The 17,993-nt window shown below is 46.4% G+C and overlaps 2 protein-coding genes across 2 annotated transcripts; one reads left to right on the forward strand and one right to left on the reverse strand.

Annotated features, from left to right (window-relative positions):
* The first annotated feature begins 716 nt into the window (after nucleotides 1-716).
* On the forward strand, nucleotides 717-13,899 carry ogal (O-GlcNAcase like). Its single transcript, XM_018745459.2, has 16 exons — nucleotides 717-1,255; nucleotides 1,467-1,518; nucleotides 2,290-2,387; nucleotides 2,508-2,638; nucleotides 3,204-3,375; nucleotides 3,673-3,771; nucleotides 3,875-4,159; nucleotides 4,862-5,020; nucleotides 5,420-5,997; nucleotides 6,088-6,262; nucleotides 9,034-9,119; nucleotides 10,509-10,613; nucleotides 10,794-10,882; nucleotides 11,004-11,196; nucleotides 11,475-11,640; nucleotides 12,134-13,899. The coding sequence occupies exons 1-16, from the start codon at nucleotides 1,108-1,110 to the stop codon at nucleotides 12,268-12,270; spliced, it is 2,673 nt and encodes an 890-aa protein (XP_018600975.1). The 5' UTR covers nucleotides 717-1,107; the 3' UTR covers nucleotides 12,271-13,899.
* A 931-nt stretch (nucleotides 13,900-14,830) lies between these two features.
* btbd17a (BTB (POZ) domain containing 17a) lies at nucleotides 14,831-17,055 on the reverse strand. Its single transcript, XM_018745311.2, has 2 exons — nucleotides 16,736-17,055; nucleotides 14,831-15,927 (listed from the first exon to the last, which is right to left on the reverse strand). The coding sequence occupies exons 1-2, from the start codon at nucleotides 17,053-17,055 to the stop codon at nucleotides 14,832-14,834; spliced, it is 1,416 nt and encodes a 471-aa protein (XP_018600827.2). The 3' UTR covers nucleotide 14,831.
* Nucleotides 17,056-17,993: the final 938 nt, after the last annotated feature.

Consider the following 17,993-nt stretch of genomic DNA (forward strand, 5'->3'; position numbering starts at 1 on the left):
TAAAACATGGAAAATGGGCGCAGGAAGTGATGTGGTTAAAATCACTGCCTTGGGCTTCGAAGACCTAGCTGGAGTAGAATTCCACCCTGCGCTCTTGTACCCTTGCTGAAGGTACTTGCCTTGAACTGATGCAGTAAAAATTACTTGCCTCGATACATGGCTTAACAAGTGGGCAGTATACTGCAATGCAAAGTAAACTTTGTAAGTTGCTGTGGAGGAAAGTGTCAGATGCGTGAGGAAAGTGGCAGTCACACACACTGCATACGGGCCACGTGACTTTTACTGCGCTAAATATGAGCAAACATTCCTTGCGGAACTACACAAGCGTATTGTCTGATATAGCAAAAAAAGTTCAATAAAATGGAATTAACGATCCAGAGAACGTGTCTATATCGGTAAACACATTTAGATGTATACGTATCCATGTACAGTACTGTATTCAGAAATGGTGGCGCTGGCCCTTTAAGGACCCTCCAACTCTAAACGGATGTTAAATCCGACACGGCGGAACGATCCGTTTAAAACACGCACTTTAATCCAACCATGTCGTCTTAATTGTAACATCCATACAAAACCTTGATTTACATTTATTTGGCAGCCACTGTTTCAAAAATTGCTTTGCACAACCCCCATGTTTAAGTCGTCTTAGCTGTGCGGCGGCCGGTTCGATCCGGTTTGTCGCGCATGCGCAGTCGGTGTAAACAGGAAGAAAGCGAGCGAGCGAGCGGAGGGACAGTTCGACGGCTTCCGCCAGAAATTGTAAATTATTCTCTCGGAACGAACAAAAGAGGGGCTGTGGTAGTGCCGCCCATACTACGAGAGTATCTTGAAAGAATAAGAGAGAAGAACTGGAGAGGAAGGTGTGGGGCTGTTTGTAGTCGACCGCGTTGCGTTGGCTTGTCGGTTGTTGGCGCAGTGCGCTCGGCTCGCGCTTCGCTCCCCTTCTCTCCCTCCCGCCTCTGTGCCACATTTCGGAAGAGGAAAGACACCCCCCATGGCATTGGCTCGTTAACTCGTTCAGCTGCCGTCCTTTCCGAGCCGGTATGAGCAGGTTAGCCGCCGGTTGACCGCGGCTAACGGAACCGCCGGGCTCCATCCGTGTGGGACATGGTCCAGCAGGAGAAGACCATGGAGTCCAGGCAGCAAGCGGAGGACGCGGGCGCCTCGAGCCCCGGGACCGCCGAGGGCTCCATCGAGGAGCCGGGCGGAGTGGAGAGGAGCGGCCGCCGGAAGTTCATCAGCGGGGTCGTGGAGGGTGAGAATGCGGGCGGGGATGGATCATCATGGATGGATGGAATGGATGGATGGATGGATTATGTCACCGTGATCCGCACTTTGCGAACCACGGTTATGGGGTGATCATGCCTGTATCTGTCGGTGTTTCTCTTTCTTTGTCTGTATCATTTGTGTGTGTGTGTGTGTGTGTGTCAGTATTCGTTAATGGTTGTGCTTTTTCTGGAAAACAGGCTTCTATGGGCGCCCGTGGACGATGGAGCAGAGGAAAGAGCTGTTCCGAAGGTACGTGCTGCCTTTCTCATATGATCCTACTGCAGAACTGCTGACCCGCTTTACAACCTCTGCCAGTTTTTATAGCCTGTCTGCTCAAAGGTGGCTCGGTACCTGACCTAGATTTACAGCACCTCCGCCGTTCGTTCTGCGATGATGAATCCAAGACCTTCAGTCATGAGGTTGGATCCCTTATGAGTAAATCCGATGGTTGCGAAACACCTACGAACACTTGATTTTTCCATCTGTGTCACCACCAGCAGACTCCAAGAGTTTCTTCCCTAAGGCAGTTAGATTCCTCAACACCCTGCTGCCTCCAAACGCTCACCTGGCACAGTCAAACAACGAACCCAGCATGGCTCCATACGCTACTAACTGCCTACAGTTCGCAGCCCATGTCAATGTCCTGTCCTTTCTATTTATTTACTCTCATGTACTCTGTTCTGTGTTGCACCGTAGTCTCCGGAGAAACATTTTGTTCCACTGTATACAAGCTATATAGAGGAATGACAATAGAAACAATTTGAACTTGATTTTGCTGACATTTCTTGTTTTAGCTGCAATGCTAAGTAATTTTTGTTAGAAAATGTATATGTAGGCCACATTGATTCTTATTCAAGAAACAATTTATCTCTGAATGCCTTAAGTGCTTGCAATAAAAGGGTGAAGCTTTTGCACTTAATACTGCCTACACGCACAAAGAAGAGCATTTATGTTGCTCAGTTACAGAAGCTTTTCATCATATGGCTTTAAGGTTTTTAAACGGAGAACATTTGGTTCCAGGCAACAAAAATGGGGGCTGAACACATACTTGTATGCTCCAAAGGATGACTGCAAGCACAGAATGTTCTGGAGAGAGATGTACTCTGTGGAAGAAGCAGGTGAGTGTGTGAAAAGAAATGGAAATGGTACACTGCTCATAATACTTTGCTTGAACCCCAGTAAGTATGATGTTCTGCATACATGATAAATTGAGCTAATTGTACCTGTATCTCTGGCAGAACAACTCATGACCCTCATGGCAGCTGCTAAAGAACATGGCATTGAATTTATATATGCCATCTCCCCTGGACTTGACATCACATTTTCTAGTCAGAAAGAGGTTTCTACACTCAAGAGGAAGCTGGATCAGGTATGATGGAAACATTGCTACGGGATTGCATTGAAGGGACCTGAAGTTTGAAGATTTCGTAATGTATATTGACCAGGTAGTTCAGTGTCAACAACTTGGAGTTTCTGTTGGTGCTCGTACTCACAAGTGGTTCTCAGTTTTGGCTCTGATTTGGTGGAATGAACTCCCTTTGTCCCTCAGAGCTGCTGAATCCTTCCCAGCATTCAAGAAGAGTCTCAAAGCGCATCTATTTCAGACCCACTTCTGTCCTGGTCTCTTGACAACTGCATAAATTTGAATACATTTGCTCAATACCGTGTGTCGGAATTGTCTTCCTATTTCCTACCCGACTTAATTCTGTAGGCAGCTACTCGTGTAGCATATGCAGCAAAGATTGTACTATCTAAAGCGCTTTGTCTTTTATAAAATGTCTTTGTCCAGAGTGTCTAAAAATGTGGATAGAATGAACAAACTGTTTCCGTAGAACTGTGTTTGTTCTTGGTTCATGAGTCCTGTCTAATTAATTACAGTTCATTACTGGCCACAAAGACAAGCTTTTGTAACCATTTCTTAATTTTCCTGATAGGTCTGTCAGTTTGGGTGCAAGTCCTTTGCCTTGCTCTTCGATGACATTGACCCCAACATGTGCCCGGCAGACAAGGAGGTGTTCAGTTCTTTTGCTCATGCCCAAGTGTCAATTACCAATGAAATCTTTCAGTACTTGGGAGAACCGGAGACATTTCTTTTCTGCCCCACAGGTGAGAGAGTATGAACTTTTTTTTTTTTTTTTTCCCCCCCCCTCGAGAGGAATAGTAATAGATTGCATTGACAACAATACTTTAACAACAATGCTTTACACATTCAGTATTGCAAGTATATAGGGTTAGTCTCTTCTCTCCTATAGAGAGACATATTTCTCTTGCACTTTGCCTTTAAATACTTCTGCATTCCACTCTGATCTACCTGAATTTTGTATAGGTTTGGACACGTCATTGTGAAACTCTTTGTGTCAGTGTTTCAGCTAATGCTATATTCTGTTCTTGTTTTTAACTCAGAGTATTGTGGGACGTTCTGCTGTCCCAATGTCCCCCAGTCACCTTATTTGAGGACTGTTGGTGAGAAGCTACTCCCGGGGATCGATGTGCTCTGGACAGGTAAGTTCTGTTTTACCTGTGCAATATTAAAGTAATTCAGTGGCTAGAGAACCATATATGTATGTGTGTTTCACAATTTCCCTGTGAATGTTGTTATTGATAGGTCCAAAAGTTGTTTCAAAAGACATAACAGTGGAGTCCATCGAGGAAGTGTCAAAGATCTTGAAGAGAGCCCCAGTCATCTGGGACAATATCCATGCCAATGACTATGATCAGAAGCGCCTCTTTCTGGGTCCCTACAAAGGCCGTTCTACAGAGCTGATCCCCAGGCTTAGAGGGGTGCTCACTAACCCTAACTGTGAATTTGAGTCCAACTTTGTAGCCATCCACACCCTGGCTACCTGGTACAAGTCCAACATGAATGGTGTGCGGAAGGATGTCGTCATGAGTAAGTTCTATGTATTTGCATGTACACTCTATTTCATTACTGAAGATCTGCTTATAAAGAGAATTCTCATGCTACGAAGTTTACTTTTTTTTTTTTTATTGTGGGGAAAAAGAGTTAATGAGCCACAGAAGGTAAATCCATTCATAAAATCTCTTTTGCAATAGGTGAATAGAAAATCACTATTTCAAATATTTAGCACAGCAAGTAGTGTTGTCTGAGTGTGAGAGGGCGTGGGTTCGAACCTTGTTCCGTCTGTGTGGAGTGCATGTTCTTTCTGTATTCACGTGGATTTCCTCTGGGTACTCCTGTCCCACAGTCCTAAGCGAATGTATTGACTCTGAATTGCCTGGTGTGTGTGTGTGTGTGTGTGTGTGTGTGTGTGGGGGGTGGGGGGGGGGGGGGGAAGAGGGGGAAGAGTGAGTGACTGACTGTAGGCTGTGTACTTAAGTGCACAGATGACCTTGGGGGACAAGGTGTTTTCTAAGCACTACATAGGATTTATTGTAAGTCACTTTGGGCAAAAAACTACCTGCTAAATGAATTTATGTAAAAGGGAGGGGGGTTAAATTAAACTTTTTGACTTCAGTATTTTTTTTTTTATAAATACGATTTTGTTTTTTAAATGCCATCTTTCATACTGAAACAGATGCATCCCCAAGAGAGTGTCATCTTAGTCCAGGCTTTTGTTGCTGTCTCTCGTAGCGGATGGCGAGGACTCGGCGGTGTCCATCCAGATTCGACTGGAGAACGAGGGCAGCGATGAGGAGCTGGAGACAGACATGCTGTACAGTCCCCAGCTAGCCCTGAAACTGGCTCTCACAGAGTGGCTGGGGGAGTTTGGGGAGCCCCATCAGTACAACAGTAAGGGAGCTCTTGGTGATTCAGGTTCCACCTGGGAAACATGCATTTGTCTTCATTAACTTAAGTACACTCATTCCAGTAGGTGGTATCGGCTGTTTTTTAAAAAAAAAAAAAAAAAAAAAGAAGAAGAAAAAGTGGGCTGTTAATAAAGGTGTCTCCTTAGTAAGATGTAGGGACACACTATAGCTGTTGGTGTTCTGCAAGTATTTGACTGATGAAGCAGGAGTATTGTGTTCACATGTCTGTCTTTTATGTTAGCTGCTGATCTTTAGATAGCTGGGCTTGAGTGCATAGCTTTTTTTCCCCCTCTTTCTTTTTGTGGTTTAAATTTGTCACATACCTACGAGTTCTCAGTTGTATCTACGGCTTGTTTGAATAGGGCTTCTCATCTTCCTACAGGCCGTCAGGTGCCGCACAGTGGCCCTAAGAGCTCAGCCATTGACGTGGCCACACTGGTTTCCCCGAACCTGGGCTCAAGTACCACTGTGACCACAGTATACCAACAGCCCATTATGAGTCAGGCAGCTGGCTCAGCTGAAGGCGAACAACAGCCCCCAAAGCGCGAGCCTGAGGAGGAGCCTATGGAGACAGCTGCGGAGAAGCCAGATGAGACGGACACTCCAGTTGCCAAGGCAACAGAGGAGCTGAAGCCTATGGACACAGACAGGGAGGCTGTAAGTGAGGTGGCCTCCACAGAGGCAGCAACAACCTCTGTTCAGGAGGACCCAGGCAGTGATGTGGCACCCATGCAGACAGATGAGCAGCTGGGCAGGGAGCCCTTTGTGCCAGGCCCTGATGAAAAGCCACTGTACACAGCAGAGGCGCTCACTCTGGAGGACCTGAACCTGCTGGCAGAACTCTTCTACCTACCCTATGAACATGGCCCTAAAGCGGCACACATGCTCAGGGAGTTCAACTGGCTACGTGCCAACAGTGGAGTGGTCAGTGTCAACGCCAAGAGCAAAGATCCCGAAAAGGTATGCTTGGACTAGATTTTCTATTTATTTTAATGATCCTCAGCTTCCAAACTTCACCTTTTAACTCGGTGCTGTTGTCATCTCTACAAGGTGGCAGAGTGGCAGGGGAGAGCGGACAAGTTTGAGGAGATGTGCTGTGCTGTCATTCGCATGTTCACCAGGCTCTCAAACTCCGCCAACAGGACTATCCTCTATGACCTCTACCCCTACATCTGGGATATCAAGAGCATAGTATCCATGGTCAAATCTTTTGTCCAGTGGTTAGGTAGGTTCCTGGGCTATTGTGGCATTGCTTTTAAGTCGGTCATAAAAATCATGCTGTTCTGTATATTTCCTGGGCTAAGCTAGTACTGTCTTTTGCCGTTCAAGACCTTGCGTTCTTAATGCAGCTCTATATCCTTTGAATCAAAGTGTCTTGCAATAGGTGAACTGTGATCTTAATTTTCCAGCTAGTGCATCCCAAGTAATGCTTCATGAAAGCAGTCTGAAGTTTCAGTGCAAAGATTGATGCTGCTTGCTCTGTGTCTGTGAAAGCATACAGGATATCGCAGGTTTTAGTGTTTTTGACAGTCAGAAGATACCTGGAAGATTGTGCGTTCTGTTGCCGTTCTTGTTTTCAACCCAAGTTACCTCTTGAGATGCAGCTCTGACGAATTGTTGGAATAATGTATTTACTTGTTTTCATCTTGTGTGTTTATAGGAATTTTTCTTCTTTGACTGTCTGAGTATTGGCTGCAGATGTAAAATTTTCTGTAGTCTGATCCTGGTCAGAGAGGTTAAATATGTTTGCACAGTGATCTGCTTTGGCAGTGACCCCTGCTGCACACTGTACCGTTCTGAGGTCCATCTGTGTAGGTCCATTACCGCCACCTTTTGTTTCCATAGACTTTTTCCCAGAAGTGAGAAAGATTTTGCAATGTTTAACAGGCGCATAAATTTTTACTGGTGTTAAGTTTGTTCTTAATGGTAAAGTTTACTTACTACTACACACACCTTGCTATTCAGAAAGCTATTAATACAGCTTTAGTGTATTTGCCTTCAGTGTGAAATTGTAGTGTAAAAGGGAGTAAGTCTCCCAGAGCACTATGAAATTAGTGTTTTGCTGGTCAGAAGGTGCTTCAGACATATCTGGGAAGGAAGTGTTTTGAAAACTGATGAGTAGGCTGTGAACAGGAGCTTTTGCACGTCCTGTGTCTGATTTGACTTCCAGTGAAACTGCACAAACAGGAAGCCAGTTTCAGAGCCAAGATGGCTGTTATGGTGTTCTCCCCTTTCAAAGTCTGATCTGTTTGGGGGTCCTTCTTTCCATCCTTTGGGGCTTAACTTCAGGGTGAGGCCAGGTGAGAAAAGAGCAGATGCCCGTAGCCAACAGTCTTTCTGCTCTTGTGGTTCCAAACGGTTTCTAATGGCCTCTTCTGTCATGTTTCCTCCACACCATCTACAGATGGAAGAATCCTATGCTCAAGTTTCTGCTGCTATTGGAACCAAAATGGTCAATTTTTGCGCACTGCTGTGCCTATGTTTTTGTTTTTTAATTGTTTCTGGTTTTCATTTTTTCAGTATAGTTGTTTATGTTGTGGTTTTGCTAGTGAAGTCACATTTGCGCAGCGATAATTAATTGTAAATGTTAATACACCGTTCTTCTCCCTGACAGGGCCTCAGTCATTAGCATATCTGATAACTTTATTATTGTACCTAGGAGAGCTGGCCCTGGTGCTGCCTTAAGCAAAGTGATTCTTTTAGTGTGTGCTTTTTCAGTTTTCTCACTTTTATTTGTATCTCTTATTTAATTCAGTACCTTTTCTTAGAAAATGAGAAAGTAAATGTTTTGTCAGTTTCAGAGCACCCAAAAATTGGCCAAGAAAGTGTGAAGGTCAATATATGGGACCTGGTACTCAACCCTTTACAAATGCTTTAATCAGTTGTCCTTTCTGTAATGACAGCTGTGCAGCACTGAAAGGTGACTATAGAGTTAAATTCATTTGCAAGTACTGATTTCATACCTGCTTTAACCAATAACTTTTTGAAGTGGAAGGAGCATCGTCTGTAGTAATATTTCAGTTTTATCATGATTAGCGCTTTGGGAGGGCAGCGTCACAGCCAGCTCAGCTGGGCAAGCCAATAAGAAGCTGGAGGGATGTCTCTCCTGCCTTTGCGCTTTAGGTGCCTTGCCATGTGACCTGAGAAGGAGAGCCTGAGGTGAACAAATGGGTTCTGATTTCCTCTTCATCCTAGGATGTATTTGTATGCTCCAGAGTGGATGATCACAGCCTGTGCCTTACCAAGTAATGGGCTCATCAGTTGTGCATACAGCTCTCACCAACTATCAGTGTATTTGCTGTGAAGAATATTACCACCTTCTAAGGCCCAGAGTTTAGTTTACTTACTCAAAGAGCCCTTAGTTTATTGGCTGTGTGAGTCTTCTGGTTGGTTTTCCTTCTTCAGCATCACATGACAAGGTAGTTGTTTTAAAAATGTGACTTCAGCTGAGGCATGGAGGACTCTGGGGCACGAGCAGTTGGAGCTTTGTGTGACACATAGAAGTGCAGCGCTTTAAATTAGTGACTTATTTGACAGTAGACAATATTTAAACAATTTGTATTGCTTGCTTTAGAATAGAGTTGGATAGGTTACGGAACATTTGTGGGAAACAAAGTTCTTTTGATAGCAGCTACACTAGTAACAGCACTTTTTTTTTTTTTTTTTTTTTTTTTTTTTTTTTTAAATTATTCAGACCTTGCCATTGTGCCTTGAGTGAAGTACATACCTATGATTCTACCTACAGAGTCCCTTTGTATACATGAGCCTGGCTAGCTAATAATAAAGAAGATAATTTGGTAAGAGGAGAGCTTTAAATTGTTCCAGCCTCAGAGCTCCATGCCTCAAACAGTTTTTGTCTTTGCTTTTCTTTCACTCTGTATATGTTCTCCTTTTGACGTGTTAGCGGATACATTTTGCTATGGAGTGATTGAAGCCCCGTACCTGACTTCTGCTCCCTCCTACATAACGCTGTCCGCTTGGCTCTGATCCCCACAGGGTGCCGTAGTCAGTCATCGGCACAGTTCTTAAGCGGAGACCCAGAGCCGTGGGCCTTTAGGGGCGGCCTAGCAGGGGAGCTGCAGGTATCCAACTCACAAATGATTGTTCCATGAACTTCGAAAAATGCACATATGTGGTAATGATGAGATGAGTCAGGGTTGGTCTGTTATAGTTGTGGGCTGGTAGGTTTTGAACGTATAACCAATTTATCTGTGTAGACGAGTCTGCTTTGCAAACCCATGGGAAAAGAAGTCTGCTCATCTGCACCCTACACCTCTGGGGTATTTGAAATTTAAAAAAAAAAAAAAAAATCTAAATGGAAATGAACTAACAGTGTTTGTTCTGGATAAAACTGGCTGCATTTCTCTCAGCTGGTGAACAGAGGCGGTGCTGCTTCCCCCATAGCGCTTGCGAACGCGCAGCATAGCTAGGTTGTACTTTTCATGATGTTTTGTTTCTTTGCAGGAAGTGCACTGATAATTGCCCAAAGCCTTCCACCCCCATCCCCCAACCTTCCCCCACCTTGGTCCTTACCCCTTCGCGCTTGCATTTCCTCAAGTCAGAAAGCTCTGTTGTGGAAGTCCACACTAAGCCCAGGATGCCAGCAGGTGCTTCAGTTACCACTGCTGCTTTGACAGCAGCTGGTTCACACCTTGCAGGCAGGCCTCCCTGCCCTCCGCTGAGGGCAGGTGCAGTCGTTCGTCCTGCGTTCCGGCCAGCATGCGTTTGGGGCCTAGTGGACTGTCGCGTCCCTTGCGCTGCTGCTTTCCCCTGCAGGATTTCCAGCGCAGCGATGATGGCATGCCACCATGAGTTGGGGGGGGGGGGCAGCATCTCCTATACCAGTCACGCTATTTTCAGACCAAGTCCTGCATCATCCATTTCTTCTGAATGTACCTCTTCCTGGCCTTTCAGTAATTGTGTTGCTTAATAGCTGAAATTCAGAGTTGTGCTTTTTTTTTCTTTCTTTTTTTTTTTCCCTGCCACTGACAACTCTTTGCAATTGAAAAGGTTCTTATTGTGCACATCCTTCATTGGCTCCTTCACTCAGTCACTACATTGACTGTAGTCTTGCCTTTTATTTATTTAAAGTAAAGCACACACTGTGTGATTACATTTAAACTTAGAAATGTCATGTTCTGGACTGCTTTTTCCTATTTTGCTTATTTAAATTAGATTTAGGATATCTGCACGTACACAAGGAGCCTAATGCTACAGTGATCCGTGCTGATGTACCCTTGAATAAAGTATTTACTTGATTGGCTACAGTGAAATTGGAAGCTCTAGAAATGGGTAAAACTAGTGTCACAAGTGAAACAAGTGTCTGCTGAGTTTTATAGTACAAATCAAAGTAATATACTTTAAGTTACTCCCTTAATCTGTGGACTTGTAAGTAGTTGTTGACGACGGAAGAAATGTGGAAGCTCCAGCTATCTGTCAGTTTCTCAATAACCTTTCTTATTGTCCCCCAGCGGTTGTTGCCGATCGATGGGGCTAACGATCTTTTCCACCAGCCACCACCTTCCTTGCCAACCTCCAAGATCTACTCCATAAGACCGTACTTCCCCAAGGATGAGGTCAGTGTGCCGGTCATATGGGGCTTACATGTACTAAACTTATTGTGTCGCAGAGCAGTAATGTGATACAAACTTTGGACTGTGTCTCTGTGAGAGAAATGTGCTCTGTATTACTTGTATGAAAAATGAGACCATAATTATTCCTGTTTCTTCTGACTTGTGCCATTGTTATATTTCTAGCCTGAAGTGTACAGGATCTGTCGGGAGATGTACAAGGAGGGGGTAGATGGAGGCCCTTTCCCAGAGCAGCCTGATTTGATTGGAGACCGGTATGCTGGACTCCTGCTGCTTTTTGGTTTTTTCTTTTTTTTTTTTTTCTCCCCAGAATGCAAAAACCTGCCTTGAGAAAAAAGCTGCCTTGTGATCATCTGTTCCATGTTCCCCACACAGGTTTGTGGGAGGTCTCCTGAACCTCAGCCCCGACTACGGCTTCGTCCTTGAGGACGAAGAAGGAATCTGCGGGTATGCACTGGGCACGGCTGACGTCAAGCCCTTCGCCAAGAAGTGCAGGATGAGTTGGATCCCCAGTATGCAGGAGAAATACAGCAAGCCTGATTCTGAGAAGGACTTGTCTGAAGCAGAGGTGGGTGTTGGCAGCTTGTGCCAAAACCTCCTGCCTCCATAACACTGGACACATTTCTGATTTTGCTCTTGCCTCTTGGTGCATTTCTTGACTCAAAAGCTTAGGATTCCTTAAGTCTTGAGCATCTTCTGTTGTTTATTGTGACTAAATAAATGAAGTACTTGTAAGTAGTAAGTGGTTGGTTTTGCTGCTGCTTTGCTTGAGTAATCTGTTAAAGGTTTGTGCTTCTGAATCAAGTATGACCAATCACTCTCCTCCCTCTTCTCTGTGTTCTGCAGAAGATGATGTTGAGCTTCCATGAAGAGGAATATGAAGATGGCTTACCAGAGACCTTCCTCAGCAACTTCCCATCCCTGATCAAGGTGCAGATCCACACCAAAGTCACAGATCCTAGTGTGGCCAAGAGCATGATGGGATGCCTACTGTCATCACTCAAAGCCAATGGTATGTGAACTCAGAGGAAACTCATGGACACGGTGTCTTCGTTAAGCTCAGTTTAGTTTTTTTTTTATGACGTTGTAATTGGCCCTGCAGTTGCGTCTCCTACACATTTAGCATCTACTGTTTTCCATAGTTACATACAGCTTTGTTCCTGAATGCACTTTTTTTTTTTTTCTTCAGGTGTTGGATGCAAACATGCATTTCAACAATACATGAGTCTGTTACTCTTGCCTGTAGTGTTTCTGATGATCTTCCCCATTAAATGAACCCAGATTTATTTATTTCATTCATAATTATAATTGTGTGTTAATAGTTTGGATTATATTGTTCTGCTGTCTTTGCTTTTCTAAAGGCAAAGTTTTAGTGAAGTCTTTGAGCATTTGTGGGTGTAACATTCCCTGACCAATTCCAACTGCAGTGGAGAAAGGCCAGTAACATCCTGCGAACACATTGACCCCTGACCCCTTGGCTTTGTCTCCCCCTTCTCCCCACTCAGGCTCTCACGGTGCCTTCTGCGAGGTGAGGCAGACCGATAGACGAATGTTAGACTTCTACAGTAAACTGGGCTGCTTCGAAGTGGCCAAGATGGAAGGTTTTCCAAAGGATGTGATTATTATGGGGCGGAGTCTGTGAGCCTGGGACCGGCTCAGAGCGTGGGCGTGACGGGAGAGTTGGTGGGTTGGCGCTGCTGCTTCCTGCGGGGAGAAGCGTAGAGCTGCAGTGTACGGACCTCAGCACACGAAGGTATCGCTCCAGTGTCTGGAAGTGCTTACAAGGTCTCCATGTGACAATGTTGTCAAATGTGCTTTGCCGCTCACAACACGAGTTCCATCCTCAAAGGAGGCAGGTTATCTTAAGTGTCTGAAAGAGCACCTCAAGAGTTCTCAGTAGTTCGTCCTTTTTTTTTTTTTTCTTTTTTTTTTTTTTTTTTTTTGAGGAGTAGGGTGGTGGTGGACATCAGTTAAACAGCACTTCACCGGGTGTTATACATTGTATTCACAGCACAGGGGAGAGGACACAGGTGCGAGTAAGGCCCTTCAAGTGATTACAGAGCTCCCGTGTGAACAGAAACTGGCATGTAAGCCTGGGTCAGCTGGTGCCTTGGCACGTGCGAACGTGCCAGTTTCAGTATTATGCCTTCAGAAAGCAGGGTGCAGTAAAACACACAAAATGCTCATGTACTTCCTTAATTCTTGTGGTTATCAGTACCGAAGCAGAAGCATTGACCTTCCTTTCACAACTTAACACTTAATGTTTTCATTATGCGGTTTGGCCCAAATGTGCCCCTGTTGTTCAATGTGTTTCTCACCCTTGAGAATTCTGATGGAACCTATTAATTTGTCAGACAATTTGTATGTGGTAATATTCTGAACACCTACGCCTCACAAGTGGAGACACTTAAAGCACTGGCCTTTATTTCTTCTTTTTTTTTAAAAAAAGCCTTGTAGATCATAAGTGTCCCTGATAATTCCCAGTGGGGCTTACACTCACTCATACTGTGTTTTTGCCGAACTCTTTGGGTGCAACAGTGCACCTGTTCTGTGATGCAAATTGCAATACCCAGATTTTTTTGTTTTGTTTAAGTAATTGTCTAAGCCTTTATGATTGCTTATGGTAGAATTTGTAGTCTTCTTTTGGCTTTATTCTTGCTGCAGTGTATAGATGCTGGAACCAGAACTAATGCAGTTACTTGGTATGATCAATGTGCCCTTTATTCAAAAGCTTTGTTGAATTTTTCTTGCTGACTTCTTTAACTTTAGGTAGTTCCATCACCCCCATGTTGTTTCATCATGTCAGAGAACTTTGATCAGTGTGTCAGATATTCTCTACCAATACTGTATGTGTGAAGGGTGGGTGGCAGGGTGATGTCCTGGATGGTACAGGCTTCTCAATTCACGTTTGCTGTGATCATGCTGTAGTTGACAAGGTATTTGGTTTATACCTCTGAATTAGATGACTAGGGCATAATTCGGATAAAGTGAACATTTACATCACTGTATTAGGTTTATTGAAGGAATGTTACACTATGTTCTACTTAGAATTTACAGTGTTTTCCTTGCAGTATGTTAATTTTTACAGCTTTTCTTTGGAGCGCTTATTACGCAAGGGTTTTGAGCCAACAGCCTTGTGGTTATGATGAGCCTGGTTTCCTCACCACTACTCCTCATTGATGTCTGTGTAAAGAATGTGAATAATTTCTGTAAGTATTCTGTATGTAATTTAATATAATTACAGTGTTTGAATTTTAATAAAGTTTCTTCTCCAGCAGCCTGACTTTAGACTGTTTTTCAGCAATGTGTCCAACAGCTCTCCCTTTCCTGGCTCTAGAGGGTTGATTATGCATTAACTAGTTACACTGCTGTGGACTAGATGTACCTGCATTTACTCTGCAGTTTTGTTAATACTGGTAGATTAATGTTGGCTATTGGCAAAAGCTTGAGCTATGCAGATGTTGGTGGTGAAGCTCTGGTCTCTGTGGGTTGGAATCAGAACAGAAATCATGCTCAAATTCACAGTAGACTGAGGAGAAAGTACACTTTATTTAACATGGAAAAGGCAATCTGTCATCGCAATAAATGTCTCACTGGAGCCTTACATCTGCACCGTGAAGTGCTGATGGGGGGGAGGGGTGTGAAAGATGTATTTCTGTTACCATGGAGAGGACCAGCACTCTCATCAGCTTTTGAATGCCAAAGTAGTAAAACTTGGAGGCTACAGCCAGCGATGAAACTTTGGAGAGCTTCAGAAATGTCATGATAATGGTAACGTCACCAGACCTCCATCAAACATGGTTTTGTCCATGATGCTCTTCACAACTTCGTTGTTGGTGTGTGTGTGTGTTCAGACCTACATGCGTGTCAAGTGACTCTGGGGTATGGTAGCACCTGCAGGAGACCTGTCAATGAAATGTCAGTCTCACATTCCTTGACAAAGGACCTTTGACCTCTGTGGAGGGGGTCACCCCCTTGAGACAGGTTGCAGTTAAACTGCAGAAATGTCCCTACTGGTAACGATCTACAGGGAAGGTACTGTAAAAACACTGTATTGGAATGTGTTTGAGGACTAATAGGAATGTCACAAGTGTATGATCTTTCGTCGTCATTCTAAACTTCTCAACTTCTAAAAGTAAACAGGACCTCGATTTGGGGAAGATGTGCTTCCAGTAGGGCGGCCTGAGAGGAGGAGATCGGGGCTCATTTTCTGGTCACCACAAGGCTGTGGTAGAGGGGCTTCACCACGACGTGCAGGTAGAGGGAGCCGTCGATGAGGTACTCGGAGGTGCGCCGCTGGAGGTCGGCGTCTGCCAGGAAGTCGCCCGTTTCGTCGGTGCTCTGGTGGAAGTTGTAGATGTGCCTCACCACCGCCTTGCCCTGCGGCCGCGCCAGAACGATGACCGTCTTCTGGAAGCTGACGCCGGCGAGGTCGGCGCTGGAGGTGGCAGGGGTCACCATGACGCACGGATGGCCTTCCTTGAGGGGGGGGCTGCCATCAGCAGCGTGGGGACCCTGGACGGCACCCTGCTCCGCGAACGTGGGCCTCGGCGCTCCCGACAGCCAGCGCGGTGAGAAGAGGACGTTCCAGGTGAGGCGTTTGCCGGCGTCGTGCGCACTGGGGCCCAGCTGCGTCTGGAAGCTGCCGCTGCGGTCGTCACGCGCCGGGTTCCCGATGACCCAGGGGGAGCCCCACACTGGCGACAGGTAGTTCCGTGGGGCGAAGAGGCTGCAGTTGACGTCGAAGTACTTCGCCAGCTGCAGCGGGGAGGCCGAGTGGAACTGGTAGGCCATGTGCAGCAGGTCGCGGACCGACTCGCCGTACCTGGCGAGCGCCGCCGACTGTTTCTGCAGCCGGAAGAGCTCCAGCGGAGGGATCATGGCGTAGCGGACGGCGCGCAGCGCGCTCTCGGCGGTCAGCGCGCCTGGCTGGTTGCGCGCCATCCACTCCTCGAGCGCCTCGAAGAGCTCCAGCTCGCTGCGGAGGACCAGGTCGGAACGCCGAAGCAGCGTGAGCAGCAGCTCTTCGTCCAGGCCGGTCCACCCGCCGCTCTGGATGACCGCGGACAGGTTCCAAGCCAGGTACTGCAGGCAGCTGTCCCTGAGCACCGCGTCGCCCGCCTCCACCGCGTACTGGTACCAGCCTGCCACGTGTCCTCCGGGCACATCGGCGGCCAGGTGCTGGGTCATGTAGAGGCTGAGACCCGTCTGCAGACCCCGAACATGGTATTTGCTTGCCAGCTTGTGCAAGGGCAGCGCCTGGTCCAGGCGTACCGTAATCTCACCGCAGTACAGGTACCTGTTCAGGGGCCGAGCAGTGGGCTGTGAAACCCTTTTCCGCACAAGTGAATCTCCACCAGGATCTGCTACAGGTTCCGAGACCATGTTACGGTCAACGAATGAAGCTGTACAATGTTGTTGCTTTTTATGTCGGTTAGTGGTTTAGAGCTACAACCTTGTATCCGAAGGTTGCAGGTTTGAATCCCACCTCCTGCTGTAATTTCCTTTGATCGAGGCACCCAAAAAGTTGCTCGAGTTAAAACCACCTAGCGGTATAAACGAGTAAATCGTTCTAAGTGGTTTAATATTTGAAGGTGTCAGCTAGATGAATAAGTGTAAATCAAATCCAGAGCTCTTGACTGACGTGCTGCATGACTTCCGGTTACAGTCGGCTCACCCCTGAGTAAAGAGGTGTGCGAAATGCTCTGTACTGAGGTTTGTCGCTTGGTTGATGTAAAGTCACCAGTTAGCCACTAGAGGGAGTAGTCATTTCACAAGACTAAAAAAAAAATAGAAAAGTATGCAATGCCGAGGATTGTAACCTATTTATAACTCGCCTCCAGTGAAAATGCCAGCATTTGCCGAGACCGTGAGCACGAGTGGGCATCGCTCCGGGCGCGGGACACTTTGCAAACGTCCGCTCGAGAGGTACGGAACGGAGTAAGATCTGAGGTCCCTGTGTTTCGCGGCTGTGTGAAGTGTGAATTTCGGTGAAAGTGTCCCCCACCAAGGGCTGCTGCTGATTCCTGCTGCTGTTCTGATCAACTGGCCACCGTGTTCCCCGCTTCCCCCGAACCCTCCGCCCAGCGACCCCCGCTGCGGCCCACCTGATGAATTTGTCGAAGACGTCTGCGCACTCGGGGCTCTCCTCCAGGACCAGGATGCCGGAGCTGTGGCTCTGCACGAGGTCCCGGAGCACCTCGCTCTGCAGGGACAGCACCAGCGCGTGGACCTGGAACGCCTTGACCCGGTCCGATCCGGCCGTCTGTACTCGCAGGGCCACGTCGCTGATGTTGCCCCGGGCCAGCAGGGCCTCCAACTGCTGTAGCAGCGCCGCCGAGTGGTCGATCACGGTCAAGCCGCTCTCCGCTACCTCCTGCCTGGGGGCGGCTGTTTGGGGCAGTGAGACAGACAAGCCCTCGTCCATCTCGACTTATAATTGTCAATCAATGACTTGGTCCTCTGCACAGCTGCCAATAGTCTGGATCCCCTGTTACTCGATAAGAGTTTGTCTGACCGACTGGCTATTGTAAGTAACATGCGGACAAAGGGGCAGCCGGTAGCTTAATGGTTAGAGCTACCACCTTTGGACCCGAAGGTTGCAGGTTTGATTCCCACCTCCAGCTGTAGTACCCTTGAGCAAGGTACTTACCTGAAATTGCTCCGGTAAAATTACCCAGGTGTATAAATGGGTAAATAATTGTAATTATCTTAACATTGTAATTGGCTTTGGAGAAAAGCGTTAGATAAATGTAAAACCACCTTTTCCTCTTTGGCTTTTTATAGCTGAACTGTAAAAATATGTCAGGGACACTAAAAATAGTGTCCGTTGCAGGTCGACGCCGAATGCGTCAGTTTGCCTCCTTACAAATACGTGTTCGAACGGTTTTTTGATTTTGATGAAACACGCATTGTTATTCCCCCTTATCCATGTTGGGGGAACGAGTTTGGTTTCGCTCGCATTAAGGAGGGTCCTGGTTGTTTTTTAATGTATTTTTTTAAAATAAATAAATGTAGGGTTGATACTGAACCCTGAAACTGATACACCAAGCCAGTTTTTCAAGCCTTTGGAAACGCGTAGGAGGATCTCGCACCTGCAGCCTGAACTCGGTGGCTCACGGTGCGAGGGATCTTTCCAACGCTCTTATGGCACACAAAAATAGTGCACGTGAGACACCGTACGTTTGATCGCAAGTAAGCGAATGCAAAATGTCGTGTCGTCACAACAGGCCAATGAAGGGACGAGCTGGTGGAAGGGATCCAATGCGATACCGCTGCAGGAACAGGACTGTTTAACCTCCTGTAACCCCCAGTCCAGCTACCTTCTCGTCCTGGACGGTCTTTTCCAGCTCCGTCGCTCCAGAC

This window comes from Scleropages formosus, chromosome 1, assembly GCF_900964775.1.
Source record: "Scleropages formosus chromosome 1, fSclFor1.1, whole genome shotgun sequence".
NCBI lineage: Eukaryota > Metazoa > Chordata > Actinopteri > Osteoglossiformes > Osteoglossidae > Scleropages > Scleropages formosus.